The sequence below is a fragment of the Nicotiana tomentosiformis genome, chromosome 3 (assembly GCF_000390325.3).
Source record: "Nicotiana tomentosiformis chromosome 3, ASM39032v3, whole genome shotgun sequence".
In the NCBI taxonomy this organism is placed as follows: Eukaryota; Viridiplantae; Streptophyta; class Magnoliopsida; order Solanales; family Solanaceae; genus Nicotiana; species Nicotiana tomentosiformis.
In genome coordinates, this window is record NC_090814.1 from 62,424,047 (window position 1) to 62,447,693 (window position 23,647).

A 23,647-nucleotide genomic window follows, 5' to 3' on the forward strand; every position below is an offset into this window, starting at 1 on the left:
GCAAGGGATAAGGTCATACAATTATGCACCTCGAAAACTTTTCTTGGATATCAAAAATAGGAAAACTCCTCCTATAAAGCCTTCAATTGAAGAGCCTTCTATCTTGGAGTTGAAGTCACTGCCTCTATATCTAAGGTATGAATTCCTTGGCTCTTGTTCTACTTTACCGGTTATTCTTTCCTCATGTTTGACTAACGTGCAGGTTAACTCTACATTGGCGGTGCTCCACAAGAGGAAGAAAGCTATTGAGTGGACTTTGGCGGATATTCGGGGAATAAGCCCCACATTTTACATGCACCAGATTAATTTGAAGGAAGATGCCAAACCCTCCATTGAACATCAAAGGAGACTCAATGAAGCAATGAAAGAGGTGGTCAAAAAGGAGATCATAAAGTGGTTGGATGCCGGAGTTGTCTATCCTATTTTTGACAGTTCGTGGACTTCTCTGGTGCAATGCGTTCCGAAGAAGGGGGCATAACTGTGGTCACCAATGATAAGAACGAGTTGATTCTAACAAGAACGGTGACCGGGTGGAGAGTGTATATGGACTATCGAAAGCTAAACAAGGTCACAAGGAAATACCATTTCACATTACCCTTTCTTGACCAAATGCTTGATAGGTTGGCCGGCCGGGCGTTCTATTGCTTTCTAGATGGATATTCAGTATACAATCAAATCCTTATTGCCCCGGAAGATCAAGAGAAAATAACCTTCACTTGTCCCTATGGAACTTTCGCTTTCAAGCGGATGCCATTTGGCTTATGCAATGCACCGGTAACTTTTCAATGGTGTATGATGGAGATCTTTATGGATATGGTAGAGGAATACCTTGAAGTCTTCATGGATGATTTTTCGGTAGTCGGGGATTCCTTTGATGATTGCTTGACGCATTTGGATAAGGTTTTGGCAAGGTGTGAAGCAACGAACTTAGTGTTGAATTGGGAGAAATGTCATTTCATGGTCAAGGAGGATATTGTCTTTGGCCACAAAATTTCAAAGAAGAGAATAGAGGTCGACAAGGCGAAAATAGAGGTGATTTCTAAACTTCCACCTCCAACATCCGTGAAGGGCGTGAGAAGTTTCTTGGGTCACGCGGGATTCTACTGGCATTTCATAAAGGATTTTTCCAAGGTGGTGAACCCCTTGTGCAAGCCTTTGGAGCAAGATGCTAAATTTCACTTCAATGATGATTGCATGAGAGCATTCGAATTGCTCAAGTTCAAGTTGACAACTACTCCCATTATCACCGCCCCGAATTGGAGCATTCCTTTTGAGCTCATGTGTGATGCTAGTGATGTGGCGGTTGGAGCAGTTTTGGGGCAACGTATCAATAAGATCTTTCATCCGGTCTACTATGCTAGTAAGACAATGAATGATCTAAGATTAGTTTAATGCATGATATTTTGTAAAATTAGATTAATATTTATATATATATAAAAATAAGTAAAATTGATAGTGTCGAGATCAGATTTATAATTTTGCGAAGTAAAGGGTTTCCCATTATAATTTTGTGTTTTGAAAAATATCGGACTCAAAATAATTGTTTCTTTTAGAACTTTCTTTACAAAAATAAGGTAAAAATTATTTATATCCCCAAATTTACTTTAAAATCAGATTCGTCCTCAAACTTTGAACAATAGTTACTCTCATCCTTTTCTCTTATGTAATATCTATTTTACCTTTGACATTTTTAATTTCTCATATATGTATTGACTTTTTATAATATATATGATATTTTTATATATATGTATTTTGTTTATAATTTAAAAAATATTATATCTTATAATATAATTTAATTAAGTTTATTGACATTATAAAATTAATAATCACTTTATAAATTTATTACAAAATCTATTGCCACTTCTTATGATTATTATTTTAATATTATGTGTATTATGCATATAATGTATGTATGTGCGTGTGAGAGAGACTTTAGTTTCACTTTTGTTTTTATTCTTCATTATGTATATAGATTTTGAGTTTTAATTGTTATAATTTTGTTTAAATTAAAAAATAAAAAATTATGTAAAGTATGAATAGATAACTTATAGGAATTTACTATAAAATCTACCTCTATTTTATGTATTTCATAATTTTAAAATTCTCACATTTTTAACTCTCAATTTTGTAAATAGAATGAGTTTTGATTGCTATTAGTAGAATTATTGATATGGGTAAATTATTTATTATAATTTTTTTTTCTCATTTTCTCATTATTGAATGCCATTCACTTTTATGCTTGATTTCTACATCTCACTCTTTTTTATTTCAAAAATAATATTTATTTCTCTATATTAAGTCTATAACATAGATTAAAATAAGAAAAATAAAAAATGAGCTAAAATTGTAAAGGGTAAAATAAGTATTTTAAAAAATTAAGTTTGATATAAGGATGAGAATGATTATTTTTCAAAATTGAAGTATGGGTTTGATTTTTAAAGCAAACTTGGGGATGTAAATAAATCTCTTCAAAATTAAGTTTGTAGAAAAAAAAAATAGGCTTGAATAACACTATCAAATGTCACCTAAAGAATGTTATTTTATCATTAGTTCGGATCTCAGACACAGTGTACTCCTGTTTACAACTCAAAAGAGACTTCTTAGAGCCGTTTGGACATAAGAAAATTTTTACTTTTTCCCGAAAATTTTTTATTTTTGTCCGAAATCAGTGTTTGGCCATAAATTTTTAAATTTTCACTTAGAAGATGAATTTTGAATTTTTTTAAAATTTTGAAAAAAAAAAACAACCCAAAATTATATTCATGTCCAAATACAACTCTAGTTTTCAAATATCATTTTCACTTTAATTTTTTTTTCAAAATTTTATAATTCTTATGTCCAAAAGGGAACAAGGGTATCTGTAGGTTGAGAATTGGGTCATAGAATGTAGGTACATTGACGGGTAAATCTATAGAGTTGGTGAAGATCCTCCAGAAGAGGAGGGTCAATATGGCGTGTGTCCAGGAGACCAGGTGGGTAGGGTCGAGGGCGAGGGACGTGGACGGGTATAAACTTTGGTACTCAGGAGTCCAGAAAGGTAAGAATGGAGTGGGCATCTTGGTGGATAGGGAACTTAGAGAGTCTGTGGTTGAGGTTAGACGAGTGAATGATAGATTGATGACTATTAAGTTGGTGGTTGGAGAGTGCACCCTAAACATCATTAGCGCTTATGCGCCGCATGTGGGCCTAGATGAGGAGGTTAAACGACGCTTATGGGAAGGGTTAGATGAGATTGTGCGCCAGGTTCCGCCTGCTGAGAAGCTATTCATAGGAGGGGATTTCAATAGGCATATTGGGTCGACTGCAGGTGGTTATGGCGAGGTGCATGGAGGCTTCGATTTTGGGGAGAGGAACGGAGGAGGTTCATCATTTTGAGGAGGTCGTGAGAGCTATGCGCAAGATGAGTAGGGGCAGAGCGACCGGGCCAGACGAGATTCCGGTGGAATTTTGGAAGTGTGTGGGGAGAGCAGGTTTAGAGTGGTTGACTAGGTTGTTTAATATTATTTTTAAGGGGAAGAGGATGCCGGATGAGTGGAGGTGGAGTACGGTGGTTCCATTGTATAAGAACAAAGGTGATGTCCAGAGTTGTAACAATTATAGGGGTATCAAATTACTGAGTCATACTATGAAAGTGTGGGAGAGGGTGGTTGAAGCGAGGGTGAGGATGACAGTGTCTGTATCCGATAACCAGTTCGGGTTCATGCCGGGTCGTTCGACTACAGAAGTTATATACCTTGTTAGAAGGTTGGTGGAACTATACAGAGAGAGGAAGAAGGATCTGCACATGGTGTTTATTGACCTAGAGAAAGCGTATGACAAGGTTCCTAGAGAAATTCTCTGGAGATGCCTGGAGGTAAAAGGTGTGTCGGTTCCGTACATTATGGCGATTAAGGACATGTATAATGGGGCTAAGACTCGGGTTAGGACAGTAGGAGGTGACTCTGAGCATTTTTCGGTTGTAATGGGGTTACAACAAGGTTCTGCGCTCAGTCCGTTCTTATTCGCCCTGGTGATGGACGCGTTAACACACCATATTCAAGGGGATGTGCCATGGTGCATGCTATTCGCCGATGACATAGTTCTGATTGATGAGTCGCGAGCCGGTGTTAACGAGAGGCTGGAGGTTTGGAGACAGGCTCTTGAGTCTAAGGGTTTCAAGCTGAGCAGGACGAAGACGGAATACCTGGAGTGTAAGTTCAGTGCTGAGCCAGGGGAAGTGGGCGTGGATGTGAGGCTTGATTCGCAGGTCATCCTGAGAAGAGGCAGCTTCAAGTACCTTGGTTCGGTTATCCAGGGGGAGGGGAGATCGACGAGGATGTCACACACCATATTGGGGTAGGATGGATGAAGTGAAGGTTAGCATCTGGAGTCCTATGTGACAAGAGAGTGCCATCGATACTCAAAGGTAAGTTTTATAAAGCGGTGGTTAGACCGGCCATGATGTATGGGGCTGAGTGTTGGCCCGTTAAGAACTCACATATCCAGAAGATGAAAGTAGCAGAAATGAGGATGTTGCGGTGGATGTGCGGGCACACTAGGATAGATAAGATTAGGAATGATGATATTCGGGAGAAGGTGCATGTGGCTCCCATTGATGACAAGATGCGGGAAGCGAGGCTTAGATGGTTCGGACATGTTCAGAGGAGAAACCTAGATGCTCCGGTACGGAGGTGTGAGCAGCTGGTTGTGGAGGGCACGAGAAGAGGTAGAGGGCGGCCTAAGAAGTATTGGGGAGAGGTGATCAGGCAGGATATGACGAGACTCAAAATTTCCGAGGACATGACACTAGATAGGAAGATGTGGAAGTCGAGTATTAGGGTTGTAGGTTAGGAGGTACTTGAGTCGTGCCTTACTTCGTACCATTGTGGGACTAGCTATGTAAGGTTTTTGTCGAAGATAGCTAGTGGCAATATTGTGGCTTACTATTTCGCTTTTCAGTGCATGTCCTATTTACTAGCTATCGCTTTTTCTTTGCATCTTTCTTCTAGATTTTATGGTGTTCCTATTGTTCTTATGATTGTTGTGGTGATACTAATATTTACTAATATTGTCTCCCTTTGCTTTGCATCCTTCTTTCTGGATTTCATGGTATTTTTATATATCATATGATTATTGTTGTGATACTAATATTATCTCCTTTTTGTCCTTTTGTCCTTTTTTTTTTAGCCAAGGGTCTTTCGAAAACAGCCTCTCTATTCCTTCGGGTAGGGGTAAGACCTGCGTACATACTACCCTCCCCACACCCCATTAGTGGGATTTTACTATGTTATTGTTGTTGTTGTTGTTATGTCCAAACGCTCACTTAGAGCCCGTTTGGACATAAAAAAAAATTCCCTTTTTTAAATTTTTTTTTACTTTTTTCCGAAATCAGCGTTTGTTCGTAAAATTTCCAATTTTCACTTGAAAATTCTATTTTAGAATTTTTCGAAATTTTAAAAAACTCCAAAAAGTTATTTTTCAAAATTTTCACAACCCAAAATTATATTCATGTCCAAACAAAACTCTAATTTTCAAATAACATTTCAATTTGAAATTTTTTTTTCACTTTTTTTTTTGAATTTTACGATCTTATGTCCAAACGCCCACTTATTAGTTTTGTCTAATCCAAAAATTCCATATTTCGCCTATAGTCTGTCGCATTTTGTATATTAAGCATGCCCAGTGCTTACAAAATACATTTCTAGCATCAGTTCTCTCTCTTCTCTTCAGAAGAACTGTGTCTAGATCTCTTTCTCCCCCTTCGTTTCCTCTCTGTATTGGAGGGTTTCTTCTTCGTCTGAGATCTCTCTGGCGTTTGGACTCCCCACCAAATCGCCCATTTGATTTCGCAATTTAACACAGATCCGGAGCTCCGATCCATTATCTTTGATCTCGCCCATCATGGCGGCTGCTAACGCTCCGATCACCATGAAAGAGGCCCTCACGGTATAATTACTTGAGCCTCGATTATGTACTGTTTTGAGTCACATTGATTCGCTGTTGTTATTAGTGTATTGATAGGTTAGCATGTGTGGACTGTTAGTTAGATCTTTGATACGTAATTATATTGCCAGATCTATAATAGAGAGTATGCTATTGATTTTGTTATACTGGATTGAATTTCGTATTATGTTGTGCAGTTGCAAAGTATTGGGGTGAACCCGCAGTTCATCACGTTCACGAATGTTACCATGGAATCGGATAAGTATATATGTGTAAGAGAGACGGCCCCTCAGAATAGTGTGGTGATTATTGATATGAACATGCCAATGCAACCTTTGAGGCGTCCAATTACCGCTGATTCTGCTCTTATGAATCCTAATTCTAGAATTTTGGCTCTAAAAGGTATGGATTCTTAGCTTAAAGTGTTAAATTCTCATCGATGGTTCTCATACTGGTTCAAGTTATTGATTTTTAAACGGTTTTGATAACAATTCCTGAATTGCCTATGATATTTTTATTTACTGGCTTTAGAGTTTGTTGGCTTTCTCGCTTTCGAGCAAATAAGCAGTCTCTCTTCTCCACTATCTTGATACGCTAAACGACTAAAGAACTTTGAAACAAGCAAAAAGTAGAAGGAGTTAGCAATCATAGTGTAAAATGCACACGTGAAGCTTTTAGCAATCTAAGTGAGAAATAGGGGATGGATCAAGGAGGTTGATTGGGTTTTGACTTTATTGCGTGTCGTGATCTCCTCTTTGTGCGGATCCTTGTGGATATCACACACTTTTTGATTGGAGTGAGGGAAACAATGGGAACTAAATGGTGTCCATTCTCAATTTTACTGTGGAAGCTGGCAATTGAAGAAGGTGTTTCATAAGATGATGCATTTGTCCCTTTCTCTCATAAAACCTTATATCTCTTTGAGTGTTGAGACGCTAGTAATCTGTTACCCTGCTGCTAATGCCTAATGGTTGATGCACTTCTTATCTTATCTAGCACGTGTGGTTTCTAATTGCATCTTCATTGTATTTTCTACAATAGTGGAACTTATCGTTGTCCCCGCTCTATGTTCTGTTATTAGGGAATTGTTGCTTACAGAATTCCCCCTTGCAGTGACATCCTGGTGTATGTTTTTAGCGTTCTTTATTAGGAGTTAGGACCAGCACATTGTAGTTTGGCTAGGTCAATTTTACTCTTCATTCGTTTTCTTACACAAATTGATGGATTTCATTTTTATAAGTTATTAATTTTTCATCAATATAATTGTTAAACTATATATTGTTTTCCTTCATCTGTATTCATATCATAAGTGAGTTAGAAAATATATTTTTAAAGCTTAACAGACTGCTATTCCTCTGCCTTATTAAAAAAATATAAGGACCACCCTATGATACAATTCTCTCTTATCTCTTGAAGCTCAAGTCCCGGGAACTAGTCAAGATCACTTGCAGATTTTCAATATTGAGGCAAAGCAGAAAATGAAATCATATCAGATGCCTGAGCAGGTACTGGCTTTATGTATTTATTTGATTTGGTTTATGCATTATTTAGTGCCCACAGCCATGGATCATGTGATGCACTGCTCAGCCATATAATGACCAAATTACTACAGGTTGTTTTCTGGAAGTGGATTACAACGAAGATGTTAGGTCTTGTTACTCAAACGTCAGTCTATCATTGGCCAATTGAAGGTAGGATAGTTTTCTTTTTCACATTACAAACTTTTCTTCTTCCTGTTTACCTGGTTAAGCTCTGTTTTCTGTTGGTAGTAATTTTTTGGTCACTTTTTGAAGTTGAGCTGGTGGATGGTTGTCTGCCCTTTATAATTCCCACTTGTCTTTCTGCAGGGGATTCTGAGCCTATAAAGATGTTTGATAGAACAGCCAATTTAGCCAACAACCAAATAATTAACTACCGATGTGATCCTTCAGAGAAATGGTTGGTTTTGATTGGTATCGCGCCAGGTTCACCAGAGGTGTGTAATGTTTATTATGCTAATGAAAAAATCAATCTTGGTGTCCTATTTTTTAAAACAGTCCTTCTCAACTTCCCAAGCCGCCTTTTCAATGTCATTGGGGATGCAGAAACTGGGAAAGCTTGTCTAGGGCTTGTCAGCTTCTCTTTTGTCTCTGTGATTGCTCTGTCTACATCCTATCGCTGTAAAATGCTTTTTGCATGTACTTTCCAATCTTTGGATTGTGTAATTTACTATGACTGTGGTTGATTTTGCATCGAAATGCCAGTATACTGCAACTATTTTTGCTATTTGGATGTTTGGTGGTATCAGATTAAAAAACCTTAAGCTTAAAGATTGGTAGAACCCTGTTTGTGTTTGTTACATTTCTGATGATTTTTCATATCTTTAATGTACAAGGAACATGCACTTCTTTATTTGACTATTCTGCTGTCTTTCTGTTAATAGAGGCCCCAACTAGTCAAAGGGAACATGCAATTATTTTCAGTAGATCAGCAACGCAGTCAAGCTCTCGAGGCACATGCTGCAGCATTTGCCACATTCAGGGTGAGAAAAGCTCCTCCATTCTTTTGATGTGTTCCACTGTTCTTGATTTTTTTTTAATTCTTTTTTGCATCCTGACTGTTGCATGCTTTATTCAGGTTCCTGGAAATGATAGGGATTCCGTACTCATTTCTTTTGCCACAAAATCCTCGAATGCTGGACAAGTCACATCAAAGTTGCATGTCATTGAGCTTGGAGCCCAGCCAGGTCAGTACACTGCTGTTCTCTTCCTTTCTCCAGAAGTTTAATCTTGGAGTTTATTTAGTAAAATTGTTGTGAGAAAATTGCCTAATATGATTCTCATATGTTTTCCTAATGTGTTAAATTTTGCAGGGAAACCAGCTTTTACGAAGAAACAGGCAGATCTATTCTTTCCTCCAGATTTTGCTGATGATTTCCCAGTTGCCATGCAGGTATTTCTTGCCTTCTCTGTGTGGATCTGTTGTCACTTTATTTTGTCTTTTTGCATTTTGCCTTATTCAGTATCCTGTAACATGGTTCTTTGTTTTTCTGGCAGATATCTCATAAATACAGTTTAATTTATGTCATCACAAAGCTTGGGCTTCTCTTTGTCTATGACCTCGAAACAGCTACTGCAGTATACAGGAATAGGATCAGCCCGGATCCTATTTTTCTGACAGCAGAAGCTTCATCTATTGGTGGTTTCTATGCCATCAACAGACGAGGTCAAGTGTTACTGGCCACAGTGAATGAAGCAACTCTAGTACCTTTTGTCAGTGGCCAAGTATGTCAATTTTTGTTTTATTCTTTTAATATAATATATCAATCATTAACATTTTATTTAGAGTTTTCTTTCTAGTTTGTATAAACCAAGATATAAATTTTGGACACATCATATTCCAGTTGAATAATCTGGAGCTTGCTGTTAATCTTGCCAAAAGAGGAAACCTTCCTGGAGCTGAGAATTTGGTAAGTTGATACCATATTGTCAACTTCCTATGGAAATCTACCAATCTTTTCTTATTATATGGTGCACCATTGGTTTTGCTATCCTATCTGCGTTTCCTTCTCTGAGAACAATATACTAAAATGGAATCATTGATTGTTGTAGATATCATCAGCAGTTGGCGGTTTTATCAAAATCTTTTGATTTTATTGATTCAACATGTCGATAATCTGAGGATGATGTCTTTATCTACAATGATCTCATTCTATTACATTTATATTTTCTCAGGTTGTCCAGCGGTTTCAAGAGTTGTTTGCCCTGACAAAATACAAAGAAGCTGCTGAGCTTGCAGCGGAATCACCACAAGGCATACTCCGTACGCCTGACACTGTTGCCAAATTTCAGGTATTGGTTATGATACCGGAAACATGTTTTGCTCTCAGGATTTTTATCACTCTACAGGCAGTGAAAGAGTCTCTGAATATTCGTCTGTTATTCTGCAAAAGGTCGTCAATATGTTTATTCACTTAGTTTTGTAATTGGTCTTTTTTGCAGAGTGTTCCCGTTCAAGCAGGGCAAACGCCTCCGCTATTGCAGTACTTTGGGACACTTTTAACAAAAGGGAAGCTAAACGCTTTTGAATCATTAGAATTGTCGCGCCTTGTTGTCAACCAGAACAAGAAAAACCTGTTGGAGAACTGGTTGGCTGAGGATAAGCTGGAGTGTAGTGAGGAACTCGGGGATCTTGTGAAGGTCAAATTTTGAATTTGAAATTCTTTATTTGCTTGTTCGCCACCTTATTTTATTTTTCATTTGCAAGTAGTCTATTTCTGTAGTTACTGATTGCACTTGTATATTTTTATTAGACTGTTGATAATGACCTTGCCCTGAAAATATATATCAAAGCAAGAGCGACTCCGAAAGTTGTTGCTGCTTTTGCTGAGCGCAGGGAGTTCGATAAGATTCTGATATATTCCAAGCAGGTGAGTGGCTCATTTGTGTGGTCGTGTGGCTGTCTGCTTTGTGTCTTTCTTTTTCTCCTCTTGAAATTTTTAATTTGTTTTTCTTCTTTTTTGGTGCTTGTCTGAGCTTCCATATTTAGATGGTTCAAATCTGTCTCGTATAACTGAATTCAACTTTGGATTATTGAAATGATTTTTTTGGTTGATACAGGTTGGATATGCACCTGACTACTTGTTCCTTCTTCAAACCATTCTGCGATCTGATCCTCAGGTATGTTGAGAATAGTCATATAATTCATAATGTTATCTTATCTCTTCCTTATCTACTGGCTTCATTTTGTAGATTTTACCGAATTTACTCTTTGGTATTTGGATGTTAATATCTTTGACCGTATGATACAGCCTCAAATTTGGTTTTCTTTTTTGAGGAGATTTTGCAACAAGAATTGTGTATCTAATGATGTCACTTTGAGATACTGTACTCAGATTAAAAAGTTGCCTTTTCTGTGGTGAAGAGAAAATGAGCACTTGTAAATCTGACATGTGCTAATTTGGATGAAGTTGAAATATTTGTGTGTTTGTGCAGGGAGCTGTTAACTTTGCGCTCATGATGTCCCAAATGGAGGGCGGTTGTCCTGTTGATTACAACACTATCACCGATCTATTTCTTCAGGTTAATCGACTCATAATGATGTCAAATAGCTTGTAGACTGTCAAGCAGACAATTTATTACAAATTTTTCCTTTCTTAAGTGCTTTAAAGTCTGTGCATTAGAATGCTTGCTATCTTTTTTTGTGGGATGCAGTTCACAGCTGATTAAGGATTGTCTCTTTCTTTCTGCTTTTGTTAATAGAGGAACATGATCCGTGAGGCAACAGCATTTTTACTGGATGTTCTGAAACCTAACCTTCCAGAGCATGGCTTTCTGCAGACTAAGGTTTCTTTACTCTTTTCATTAGGAAGCTTTGTTTGTTAATCTCTTCTGCTTTTGAATCGTAACTTTTTTCTTCTACTCAGGTCTTGGAAATCAACCTTGTGACTTTCCCGAATGTTGCTGATGCTATATTAGCAAATGGGATGTTCAGTCATTATGATCGACCTCGGATTGCTCAGCTTTGTGAGAAAGGTGGTCTTTACATGCGGGCTCTGCAGGTTGAATCATTATCAGCATTTCTTCCTTAACTATCCCCAAGATGCCACAGCTAAGTCAGAATAATTATTTGTTGTTTCTGCAGCACTATTCTGAACTGCCTGATATCAAGCGTGTTATTGTGAATACACATGCAATTGAGCCTCAGGTTGGAAAAATCCATAGATCGTATTTACCTTTTCTGTAGGAGTTTATCTGACTTATATTGATTAATGCTGTTCCTTTCAGGCCTTGGTTGAGTTCTTTGGGACTCTTTCACGTGAATGGGCACTGGAATGCATGAAAGACCTCCTTGTTATCAATATCAAAGGAAACCTTCAAATAATTGTTCAGGTACTGGCTATGGTCTGTCATTGCAGAAGAGACCTTTTGCTGGAATTTATCATGTACTCTCTCACCTATAATGTTTGCATAAATTCAAGCAGCGGAATTTCTTGGTAGTATTCCACAATAATGGCAGCTTAGCTGATTATGAGTATTGCAGGTTGCAAAAGAGTACTGTGAGCAGTTGGGTGTTGATGCTTGCATAAAGCTTTTTGAGCAATTTAAGTCTTATGAGGGGTTATATTTCTTCCTTGGATCATATTTGAGTTCCAGGTGCATACTCAAGATATCTTTTTGTCATTTTGGCAGGCTAATTATAATTATTAATTAATCATCGATTTTTTGGGTCTTGTGCAGTGAGGATCCTGATATCCACTTTAAATATATTGAGGCAGCTGCCAGAACTGGACAAATCAAGGAGGTTGAGCGTGTCACAAGAGAATCAAACTTCTATGATGCAGAAAAGACAAAGAACTTCTTGATGGAAGCCAAACTTCCTGATGCTCGGCCTCTGATTAATGTTTGTGACCGCTTTGGTTTTGTTCCCGATCTCACACACTATCTCTATACCAACAATATGCTACGGTATATTGAAGGTTATGTCCAGAAGGTTCGTTTGGTTTCCGTGTAATACTTGTTTTAAGGAAGTATTTGCAAGTGGGGAATGACAGGCTTTTATCTTCTATGGAATAGGTCAATCCAGGAAATGCTCCTTTAGTTGTAGGGCAGCTTTTAGATGATGAGTGTCCTGAGGACTTCATTAAGGGATTGATCCTGTCTGTGCGTTCTCTGCTTCCAGTTGAGCCCTTGGTGGAAGAATGTGAAAAAAGGTCTTTGTTTATCCCTGTAGAATTGATCCAAAAATGTTCGCAGTCAACCTTAGTGTGTTAAACCTTTTATCCTATTGGTTTTCAGGAATCGACTCCGCTTGCTGACACAGTTCTTGGAGCATCTTGTAAGTGAAGGAAGTCAAGATGTGCATGTACACAATGCTCTGGGAAAGATCATCATTGATAGCAATAACAACCCAGAGCATTTCCTCACAACCAATCCATACTATGACTCGCGCGTTGTGGGTAAATATTGTGAGAAGCGCGATCCTACCCTTGCTGTTGTTGCATATAGGAGAGGGCAATGTGATGATGAACTCATTAATGTGACAAACAAGAACTCTTTGTTCAAACTTCAAGCGAGGTTAGTCACTTGTTGGGTTTGCGATATTAGCTGGTTTATCAGATGTCTATTGGTGAGTAACCATCATATTATAATGTTTTCAGGTATGTGGTTGAGAGGATGGATGGTGATCTTTGGGAGAAAGTTCTTAACCCCGAAAATGAGTTTAGAAGGCAGCTTATTGATCAAGTTGTTTCCACTGCTTTGCCTGAAAGCAAGAGCCCTGAGCAAGTTTCTGCAGCTGTTAAAGCTTTCATGACTGCTGATCTTCCTCATGAACTAATTGAGCTTCTTGAAAAGATTGTTCTCCAGAACTCTGCATTCAGTGGGAACTTTAATTTGCAGAATTTGCTTATCCTGACAGCCATCAAAGCCGATCCATCCAGAGTAATGGACTATATCAATAGGCTTGATAATTTTGATGGACCTGCAGTAGGGGAGGTTGCTGTAGAAGCCCAACTTTACGAAGAAGCTTTTGCTATATTCAAGAAGTTCAATCTGAATGTCCAGGCTGTTAATGTTCTGCTCGACAACATTCGTGATATTAATCGGGCTGTGGAGTTTGCATTCCGAGTTGAAGAAGATGCTGTTTGGAGCCAGGTGGCTAAAGCTCAACTGAGAGAAGGATTAGTGAGCGACGCTATTGAGTCATTTATTCGTGCAGATGACGCCACCCACTTTTTGGATGTAATTCATGCTGCAGAGGATGCAGATGTTTACCATGACTTGGTTAAGTATTTGCTGATGGTAAGGCAGAAGACAAAAGAGCCCAAAGTTGATAGTGAACTCATTTATGCATATGCTAAAATTGATCGATTGGGTGACATTGAAGAATTTATTCTCATGCCAAATGTTGCTAATCTACCGAATGTTGGTGATAAGCTGTTTGATGAAGGCTTATATGAGGCTGCAAAGATCATATTCGCTTTCATTTCTAACTGGGCCAAGTTGGCGAGCACGCTTGTGAAGTTAAATCAATTTCAAGGTGCTGTCGATGCAGCACGCAAGGCAAATAGTGCTAAGACATGGAAAGATGTCTGCTTTGCTTGTGTTGATGCTGAGGAGTTCCGTTTGGCTCAAATTTGTGGGCTTAACATTATCGTTCAGGTATCTTAACTTTGTGCTTTACGCGTTATTATCGAGCTGACATTGCTTGTACTTCTGCCTGTCTTCATTTGCATCTAAGGAGATCTTCTGGCTACTCATGATATGTATATCTCCTCTTACTTTTGCAGGTAGATGACTTGGAGGAAGTTAGTGAATATTACCAAAATAGAGGATGTTTCAATGAATTAATCTCTCTTATGGAGAGCGGGCTGGGATTGGAGCGTGCACATATGGGTATCTTCACAGAACTTGGTGTTTTATATGCCAGATACCGTCACGAGAAGCTCATGGAACACATTAAATTATTCTCCACCAGACTCAACATTCCCAAGCTTATTCGTGCCTGTGATGAGCAGCAACACTGGAAGGAACTCACATATTTGTACATCCAATATGATGAATTTGATAATGCTGCCACTACTGTCATGAATCATTCTCCAGATGCCTGGGATCATATGCAGTTCAAAGACATTGTTGTCAAAGTTGCTAATGTGGAGCTTTATTACAAGGCCGTTCACTTCTATTTGAAAGAGCATCCGGATCTCATTAATGATATGCTAAATGTTCTTGCACTTAGAGTGGATCACACACGCGTAGTGGACATAATGAGAAAGGTCTTTGCTTATTACCAAAACCTCATTGCTTGCAAGAATTGTTTGTATTAGATTGTGTATGCATTCTTCTTTCTAAATCATTTGTTGTTTTTTCTGTTGGGTTGATATCAGGCTGGTCACCTTCGCCTAGTCAAGCCTTACATGATTGCTGTTCAGAGCAACAACGTTTCTGCAGTGAATGAGGCCCTTAACGAAATTTATGTTGAGGAAGAAGACTATGATAGACTACGTGAATCAACTGATTTGCATGATAACTTCGATCAGATTGGCCTTGCACAGAAGGTGAAGGCTAGTTCTTCTAAGTTCTCTCTCTGTGTTCATAAGATGTCTCATTAACTTTTTTCGCTTTTCTTTTGTTTTAAGCAGATAGAGAAACATGAGCTTCTCGAGATGCGGCGTGTTGCTGCCTATATCTATAAGAAAGCTGGTAGGTGGAAGCAATCCATTGCTCTGTCAAAGAAAGATAATCTCTACAAAGATGCCATGGAGACAGCCTCACAATCTGGAGATCGCGAACTTGCAGAGGAGTTGCTTGTTTACTTTATTGAACAGGTATAGTGGTTTGAATTTAAGAATCATCCTTACTGTTCACTCCCCCTTTCTCCCCAAGCCCCTAAAGAGGTAAACACAGTGATTGCAGAAAATAGGTTAATACTTGCTCTGTCACCTATGTCAGTTTCATGATTAAGTTATTGTGGCTTGCGAGTGGGAACCAGCCGTCTTGGTTTTCTGGGTATTTGCAGGTGTCAGAGCACACCCCCCACCCCCACCCCCCACCCCCACATTCCCTAAAATTAAATGCGACAGATATCCCAATAAAAAAGAAAAAAAATTGGTACACTTCAACGTTTTAGCAGATACGGCTTAAAGTTTTTGTTGCTATGCATACTCTTTTTGATTAATCTATGTGCATATTTGATTGTCAGGCTTTGCCTTTTAAAAGAAAACAAAAGGAAATTTATGGACGGGAATTATTAAGGAGGCAACAAAATAGTTTGCGTGGAAATGATATTTGTTGGTCCAAGAAATTTCGATATCTTGGATTCTCATAATCTGTACATTGGTTAATGCCAGTATAAATTCTAATGTACTAGACATCTAGAAAATTCTGAAGTCTCTTACTTTTTAACTTTATATTTTTTTCATTTGACTTTTATTCTATTGTTTACTCTTTATCTTTGTATAAGAAAGCCTTGGGGAGAAATGAAATCGAGCTTCTAACCACTGGTACTTGTTTTGCAGGGAAAGAAAGAATGCTTCGCATCATGCCTGTTTGTTTGTTACGATTTGATTCGCCCAGATGTTGCCCTTGAGCTTGCCTGGATGAATAATATGATTGACTTTGCATTCCCTTACCTGTTACAGGTAAATCTCTGAACCTCCACTCTGATTTTGTATGTGTGCTTTTGCATATCTGCTATATAAAAATACAACCTTCTCAGTTATCCCACGAAAAGAAAAGGAAAAGGCCTCAGCTTGATTTTGAGTCCTTTCCTCTGGTAGACCTATTTATTGTGAGCCTTATAATTTTGGATAGGCCTGCATTGTTCTGCTAAGTTTATTTTTTGTTGTTGTTTAGGCAGTCTGGTTAAAGCACACATATTGTGCCTGCGATGCAATTCAAATTTGCATTGGCAGAACTGCTATGCTCTTTAAATAAACGTCTCCACGAGGTTCTGATGAGACACTTTCATTAGTCACCCTGGTTTAGTTTATGTCTTAAGCGTTTGGTCTATCTCTGCATTCTTTTCGGAAAAGTTTTTCCGCACATGAACTGTTAGACCAAATAAGAAAATTCTTAAACCAGTACACCCCCAATGTTGAGGGTCTGCTGCTGTTTTGAAGATTAGACCTGTCTTGGACAAGATACTCTTGTTTCATTTATCCATTGTTCTGTTGCTTTATGAAATTTTATAAAAAATTAAGATGACTTTGGATGAACTTTTTTATTTGTTTATGAGGCTTAAGAGCGGTCTTTGCTTATGTTTTGTCATCATATTCTTCTCTTTTACTTTCTAGCTATTTTTAAACCTGTAATCATTTCTGATTTCGTCCACTGGGAGTGCTTCTTAAAGATCTTGTTCCATACTGCCATCAGCAATCACTAACTTGGTTCTCCGCCTCTCTCTCTCTCTCTCTCTCAGTTTATCCGTGAATACACTGGCAAGGTTGATGAGCTAATAAAAGATAAGATTGAGGCTCAAAGTGAAGCAAAAGCCAAAGAGAATGAAGAGAAGGATGTTATTAAGCAGCAGGTACATAGCAAACCTATCTATGGTTGGAACTAATTCAATTTATTTCCTTATTTTGGTCTGGAATTTATGAATTAAGTTGCATGGATCATGTTAATATTTTGACAAGTGGCACGTACATACAGCTTGTGGCAAAATTGACCATCTCTTTAATGTGTTGATGTCCAAACCAGGCTTTGCTAATCGTATTGACTGATTGATTGCAGAATATGTATGCACAGCTACTGCCATTGGCTTTGCCTGCTCCACCAATGCCAGGTATGGGAGGTGCAGGCATGGGAGGTGGTTTTGCTCCTCCCCCGCCTATGGGTGGAATGGGAATGCCTCCCATGCCTCCATTTGGCATGCCACCCATGGGTTCCTACTAATCTGATGGCGCTCAGCATACTGGTATAAACAAACACTACACACGGGCAGGCAGATGATCTGTGGGTCTGTTGCTGTGTTTAGAGTTGTTGCCCTTGTATCTTTCTCACTCACCTTGCAGTTGTTGACCGCTGATGGGCACAAGTGGAGGCTCAAGATAAAATAATTGTTTTCTGTTGTGTGTCATAGGGTGTTGATATCTCCTTTGTAATATTCTTTTAGAAGAGGCATTTTTTCTTTTATTTTTGTTTGTAGTTAGGCAGAAAGAAGACGGTACTATTATTCAGGACCAAAGAGATGCATTGTATTGCATCTTGTACTGATTTATTGGGGTCAGTAAAGGTGCTACTTCTCCAGTTTTGTAATTGTTTCCATATTCATTTTCTTGAGGGTATAATTATGTTGAATTCTATTTGGGGTTCTTTTTCTATGCGGACGTGTCTTCATCCTATGTTATACCCAGTTGCTGGTATCCAGCAGAGTCTTGATTGTATCTTATCACTCTTTTTAACAGCATAGCTAATCTGATTGTATTGAGCTTTATGATAATTGTCTGACTATGGGCGGTAGAACTAACTCGTCTTTTTCTTTTTGGAATTATAATGTTTTATCTTCGGGTTTAGTTAGTGATTGTTGGATGTAGTAATCGAACTAAATGAATGTATTCTTTTAAAAGTAATTTTGCTTAATAAGTAGGAGTTATTACATATCTTCTATCACCTACTGATGCAGCTAATCAAGGGAACTAATTGAGGGGTTTGTGCTTCATCGTAGCTCAATCCACTTTGTCTTATTTTGGTTGGATTGGGTTTCTTGTAGTTGATACGTGGTTTGGAAGAAAGTTATAATTCTGTAGCAAATTCTACCAGTTAAAACAAAGATAAAACAGGTTCACAACTTTATGTAAAACAACCATTGACTTCGTTAACTTTTTAGGCTTTGTCTTCCGCAAACGATCACATTCCGTTAAACTCGTCATAATTTGCTCATAAAAGGGACTAGAATGGTTAATTTAATATTTTATTGATGTATTCCATCACATTATAGGCACTGTTAATTCCTAAAGAACCAATGAGAGTGCGAACTTTCCAGTTTTTAAAAAAAGAAGAAAATGTTAAATGGTCTATTTTTGACAACTTTGAAATATAAAAGCCCTTGTCCCTTCGGGGACATCCTTTAAATGAAAAATACAATGGTCCTCATATCAAGTCTTGGAACAATTCAAATCTCATTAAAGTGCAAGTACGTTTCCAAATAATATGTTATTCTGCTCCTTAATACTGTGTTTAAAGAGTGTTAAATTGCACCAGCTTACACTTTGCAAATATTACACTTTGGGATATTTCGCTTCATGATTAATCTGTCAAATTTTAAGCTGGATTAGATTTAGACTGCATTGATGCATTTGCAATTTTAAGAAAAAAGAAAAACTTACTTATATAAGAAAAACTACATAACAATTACTATGAGTTGCAAATTAACTTATATCGTGGAGAATATATTTTAAGGTCTTAGTCAAAATTCTTAATTTAAACTTGACTCTATTTCAGATTATGTGAAACTATTTTCTTTTTAGTATGTTAAAAAAAGATACTTTTTTATATTTGAAATAATCTTACTTTAAACTTTATTTTTTATCCTATATGATATGATTTTATAGCCAAACAAAATGCAACGACATATCTAAAACCAAATTTCGAAAAAACTCTTTTTTTAAACTTCTTGTTGAATCAAAGAGATTCACATGGAGGAAGTATATAATAATTCACTCTTCACCCGCTTCTCATATGCTGTACGTTGTCTTTTTTTTTTTCCACAATTATTTTCTCAACTCAAATAAAACTACAATTATTTTCTCTTTCCAGAGTAGGGGTAAAGCCGCGTATATCCTGCCCTCCCCAAATTTTACTTGTGAGAAATTACTGAGTTTGTTATTGTTGTTGTTAAATAAAACTACAGAATAAATTGAAGAAATTAATTACCGAGTCAAATCACTTTATATTGAACTGAAATGAAATCTAAGGTGATGGTTGGTGGGGAAACGTTCATATCCCTGATTTATACTCCATTACACTTATGTAGGTTTCACTTCGAATGAAAGAAAACAGAAATATTCCTACGATTAATATTATGTCTATCTAGTTAACTTTAGCAAGAATCACCATCAAAATTCATGATTCAATGATACTTGTGATAATCTTTCATAAATGTACATTTAATTAGGAAGCATTTCGGTCATAAAGTTCTTATAGGGGCTTTTTGTGTCAATTGTTTTTATTTTTAATCCTAAAAATAATGTTAATGACAATTGTGATACAATAGATTGAAGTGTTATAAAATAAAGACCGTAAAGTAAAGACAAGATTAGAGAGACACTGATATATTATTCAAACTTCAAACTTATGTACATAATGAACTGAAATCTCCTCTATTTATAGAAGAAAGCAAGTTGTTGTGTAATCTGCTTCGGCAAGCTGCTGTGTAAGTTGCTACTCTACCATATACAGATAATCTTCTATCGGGGGTAATGTTTATCCATAACAGAGTACCGAAAGGATAAGCTCATTATACCAGATATAGATAATCTTCTACCGGTGGTAATGTTTATCCATAGCGGGGTACCGAAAGGATAAGCTCATTGTATCAGATATAGATAATCTTATATCGGGTAGTACCGAAAGGATACACTCATTATATCAGATATAGATAATCTTTTACCGGTGGTAATGTTTATCCATAACGGAGTACTGAAAGGATAAGCTCATTATACCAGATATAGATAATCTTCTACCGGGTGTGATGTTTATCCATAACGGGGTAATGAAAGGATAAGCTTCTTCAGGAGACTTATTTCCAATAGAGTACTAAATAGATAAACATATTTATGGCGGAGTCTCATATAGATAAGCTTCTTCAGGAGGCTTATTTTCAACGGAGTACTAAATGAACATCCATAATATAATATATTTATAACACTCCCCTTGGATGTTCATTAAAAGATAATGTGCCTCATTAAAACCTTACTAGAAAAAATGTCACGACCCAAACTTATGGGAGGCAACGGGCACCCGGTACCTTACTCAACTGAGTACCAACGTAACGTATCTTTCGTATCATACTATCATAGGTAAATGAGACGGAGAGGCTGTCGTGAGATAAGTAGAATAAAACGTGAAGAAATACTCAATATAGGGTGACCCAACTTGATATACCGATTTATACATATGAAGTACTGGCCTATAAGTCCATACTAGTATCCGTATACATGACATCTGTCTACAAGTCTCTAAGAGTACATAAATATCATAAAGGTCGGGACAGAGCCCCGCCATACCAATCAATACATATTCAAATCATACTGACCAAATAGGCAACTCCGGAACAAGTGGAGTGCACAAACACTTTCTGCTTAGCTGATAGCCTACTAGGAGAACTCTCAACCTGTCTATCAGGACCTGCGGGCATGAAACGCATCGTCCCTAGGCAAAAAGGATGTCAGTACAAATAAAGTACTGAGTATGTAAGGCATGACAGTAGTATATAAAAGACATGAAAGAAACCTGGAGTAAAAAACTCAACCTGTAATTCTAAATAGCTCTGTGAATCATGAAAATTTATAATGTCATGCATGTGCGTATAAATGCCATACCATGCATAGGTATATGCGTACATAACATCATCAAGCCTCTGAGGGTATCCCATCATATCATCTCAGCCACTGTGGGCAAAATCATCAACGTATACCAGCTGATCAGGTGGTGGTGTGTATATAACGTCGTAACCTTTTCTCATATCCCATATACATATAATATACGCGTATATAACGCCTTCTGGTCATGGGTCAATGTACATGTATAAATGCATGAAATGCATAAGAAATACGTTAATAAGATTTCTCGAATATCATAAAATTAATAAGCCTTTCGGACAAACTTTATCAAATACGTATTTTTCTGAGACCCATGAATAGAGGATATAATAATAATTCACATGGGGAATCAATAATATAGACACCCCTAGTATTTCTATGAATAGAGTCATTTATGAAAGTTACGTATTTTGCTCGTTTCATTTGTATCATTTGGATCATGCCAAAAAGAAAAAAGGGATAGCCTTAACATACATGGACCGATTCTCTTGAAAATTCCTCTAACGCACGTCTTTTGTGACGAACACGTAACGGCGGATCGAAGTAGGGAAAAATCCGTATGATATTCTTAAGAAGGATTGCACCGTACTCCCTTAGAATCACAAAATTTTGTTGCTATTACGTAGTATAACTTTGTATGAAATCTCACGTTTTTGAATTCTTGAAGATCCATGAAAGCTCATGCTACTGAATTTTTTTGAAAGCTCACGTTACTGAATTTTTTTTGAAAGCTCACGTTACTAAATATGAAGCTCACGTCCAAAGCCTTGGAGTTCAAAATGAATTCTTGAAGTTTCAAATGAGTTCTTTCAATGTCTTGATTGGTAGGCCCCACTTGACTTTAATACTTAGAAAGATCACTTATCTCAAAGTGTGACACCAATGTATAATACTTATTAGTCATACTAACCTTTAGTTGTCATGGTCCCACATGGACAAGATAATTATTACTCTTACCCACTTTTGTCACTTTTCTTAGTTCTAATTCGCGTTTCTTGTGAATTAGACTTGAAGATTGTGAATTGATCATTCTTGTATGAAATTAGTTGAATTTAAGAAGTCTTACTTTAGTGGGTGTGTGCTGTGTGAGTTAATACTCATCATCAAGGCCCCTTTGGGCAGCCACGTTAGGGGGAGTTAGACTTATCCAAATATTATAATTAATTAGCTAATCTCCCCCCAAAAAATATTAATTAACTAGGTAATATCCCATTACCCAATAATTAACTAATTACCCACATAACTAAGAATTATCTCCACTTGCTTAAAATACTACTCACTTTTAACATACCTTATATACTTTACTATCATGGCCATGTGGTATCGTGTATGGTACTAGTCCATAAATATCGGATATTTTAGCTCGGCCATATTTCATCCCAAAATGTCAAACTTCGATGAAATTCATTTTCTTCGATTTGCTTACCCTCTCGCCTTCACGAATTTACTCATTACTTGTTTGAAATAGCATAAAATGCTTATAATCTTTAAATAATCTCATTCCCGAACTTACGTTGATTAACTTACGGTGAAACTTTAACGTACGAAAATTGTGGGATGTAATATCTCATTTTCGAGCTTTTATCAATTTACTTATGGCGTACTTTCACGTACGAAAACATGGGGTGTAACAAAAAACCTCGTAGGAAAAGAATCCTAGTGAAAGAAAAAGAGTACACATATTTAGTAATACGCATAACTAGTTATCTCATTAAAAATCTTATAAGGAAAATCTTGTGGAAAAAACCTTAGTAAGGAAAAAATAGTATAGCGCGTATTTTACTCCCCCTGATAAAAACCTTGTTTCAAATATTTGAGTCTCCGCATTCCAATCTTGTATACCATCTTCTCAAAAGTTGAAGTTGGTAAAGATTTAGTGAATAAATCTGTCGGATTGTCACTTGAACGGATTTGTTGTACATCAATGTTACCATTTTTTTGAAGATCATGTGTGTAGAATAATTTTGATAAAATGTGTTTCGTTCTATCTCCTTTTATAAAATCTCCCTTTAATTGGGTTATGCATGCATCATTGTCTTCGTATAAAATTGTGGATCTTTTATCACATTCCAAACCACATTTTTCTTGAATAAAATGAATAACTGATCTCAACCACACGCATTCCCTACTTGCTTTATGAATAGTTATTATCTCAGCATAATTTGAAGAAGTAGCAACAATAGATTGCTTTGTGGAGCGCCATGATATGACAGTACCTCCACATGTAAACATGTACTCGATTTGAGATCGAGCTTTATGTGGATCGGATAAATAACCTACATCTGTATAACCAACAAGATCTGCACTACCTTTGTTAGAATAAAATAAACCCATATCAAGTGTTCCATTTAAATATCGCAATATATGCTTAATCCCGTTACAATATCTCTGTGTAGGAGAAGAGCTATATCTTGGTAGTAAATTAACAGAAAATACTATGTCAGGCCTTGTAGCATTAGCAAAATACATAAGTGCACCAATTACACTAAGATAAGGTATTTTAGGACCAATGAGTTCCTCATCCTCTTATGGAGGTCGGAACAAATCCTTATTCAGTTCAAGTGATCGAACAACCATTGGTGTACTCAATGGGTGTGCTTTGTCCATGTAAAAGCGTTTTAAGACCCTTTCTGTATAGGCAGATTGATGGATAAAGATCACGTCTGCTAAATGTTCAATTTGCAGACCAAGACAAAGTTTTGT

At 37.1% G+C, this 23,647-nt stretch overlaps 1 protein-coding gene across 1 annotated transcript; it reads left to right on the forward strand.

Annotated features, from left to right (window-relative positions):
- Window positions 1-5,674: 5,674 nt before the first annotated feature.
- On the forward strand, window positions 5,675-17,725 carry LOC104109821 (clathrin heavy chain 2-like). Its single transcript, XM_009619188.4, has 30 exons — window positions 5,675-5,925; window positions 6,120-6,324; window positions 7,339-7,427; window positions 7,535-7,613; window positions 7,770-7,897; window positions 8,345-8,443; window positions 8,539-8,647; window positions 8,774-8,853; window positions 8,958-9,185; window positions 9,305-9,370; window positions 9,636-9,752; window positions 9,903-10,100; window positions 10,214-10,330; window positions 10,521-10,580; window positions 10,896-10,982; window positions 11,163-11,246; window positions 11,327-11,461; window positions 11,545-11,607; window positions 11,688-11,792; window positions 11,944-12,056; window positions 12,141-12,393; window positions 12,477-12,613; window positions 12,699-12,977; window positions 13,061-14,063; window positions 14,192-14,677; window positions 14,789-14,959; window positions 15,044-15,229; window positions 15,920-16,042; window positions 16,822-16,932; window positions 17,136-17,725. Exons 1-30 carry the CDS (start codon window positions 5,881-5,883, stop codon window positions 17,295-17,297), a joined length of 5,118 nt encoding a protein of 1,705 aa, XP_009617483.1. The 5' UTR covers window positions 5,675-5,880; the 3' UTR covers window positions 17,298-17,725.
- Window positions 17,726-23,647: the final 5,922 nt, after the last annotated feature.

Excerpts from the sequence above, each read along its gene's own strand:
- LOC104109821 (XM_009619188.4), top strand. The coding sequence starts at position 5,881 with ATGGCGGCTGCTAACGCTCCGATCACCATGAAAGAGGCCCTCACG. Across the intron at positions 9,371-9,635 it reads TTCCTGGAGCTGAGAATTTG|GTTGTCCAGCGGTTTCAAGA; the intron begins GTAAGTTGATAC and ends ATATTTTCTCAG. Across the intron at positions 11,608-11,687 it reads CACATGCAATTGAGCCTCAG|GCCTTGGTTGAGTTCTTTGG; the intron begins GTTGGAAAAATC and ends TGTTCCTTTCAG.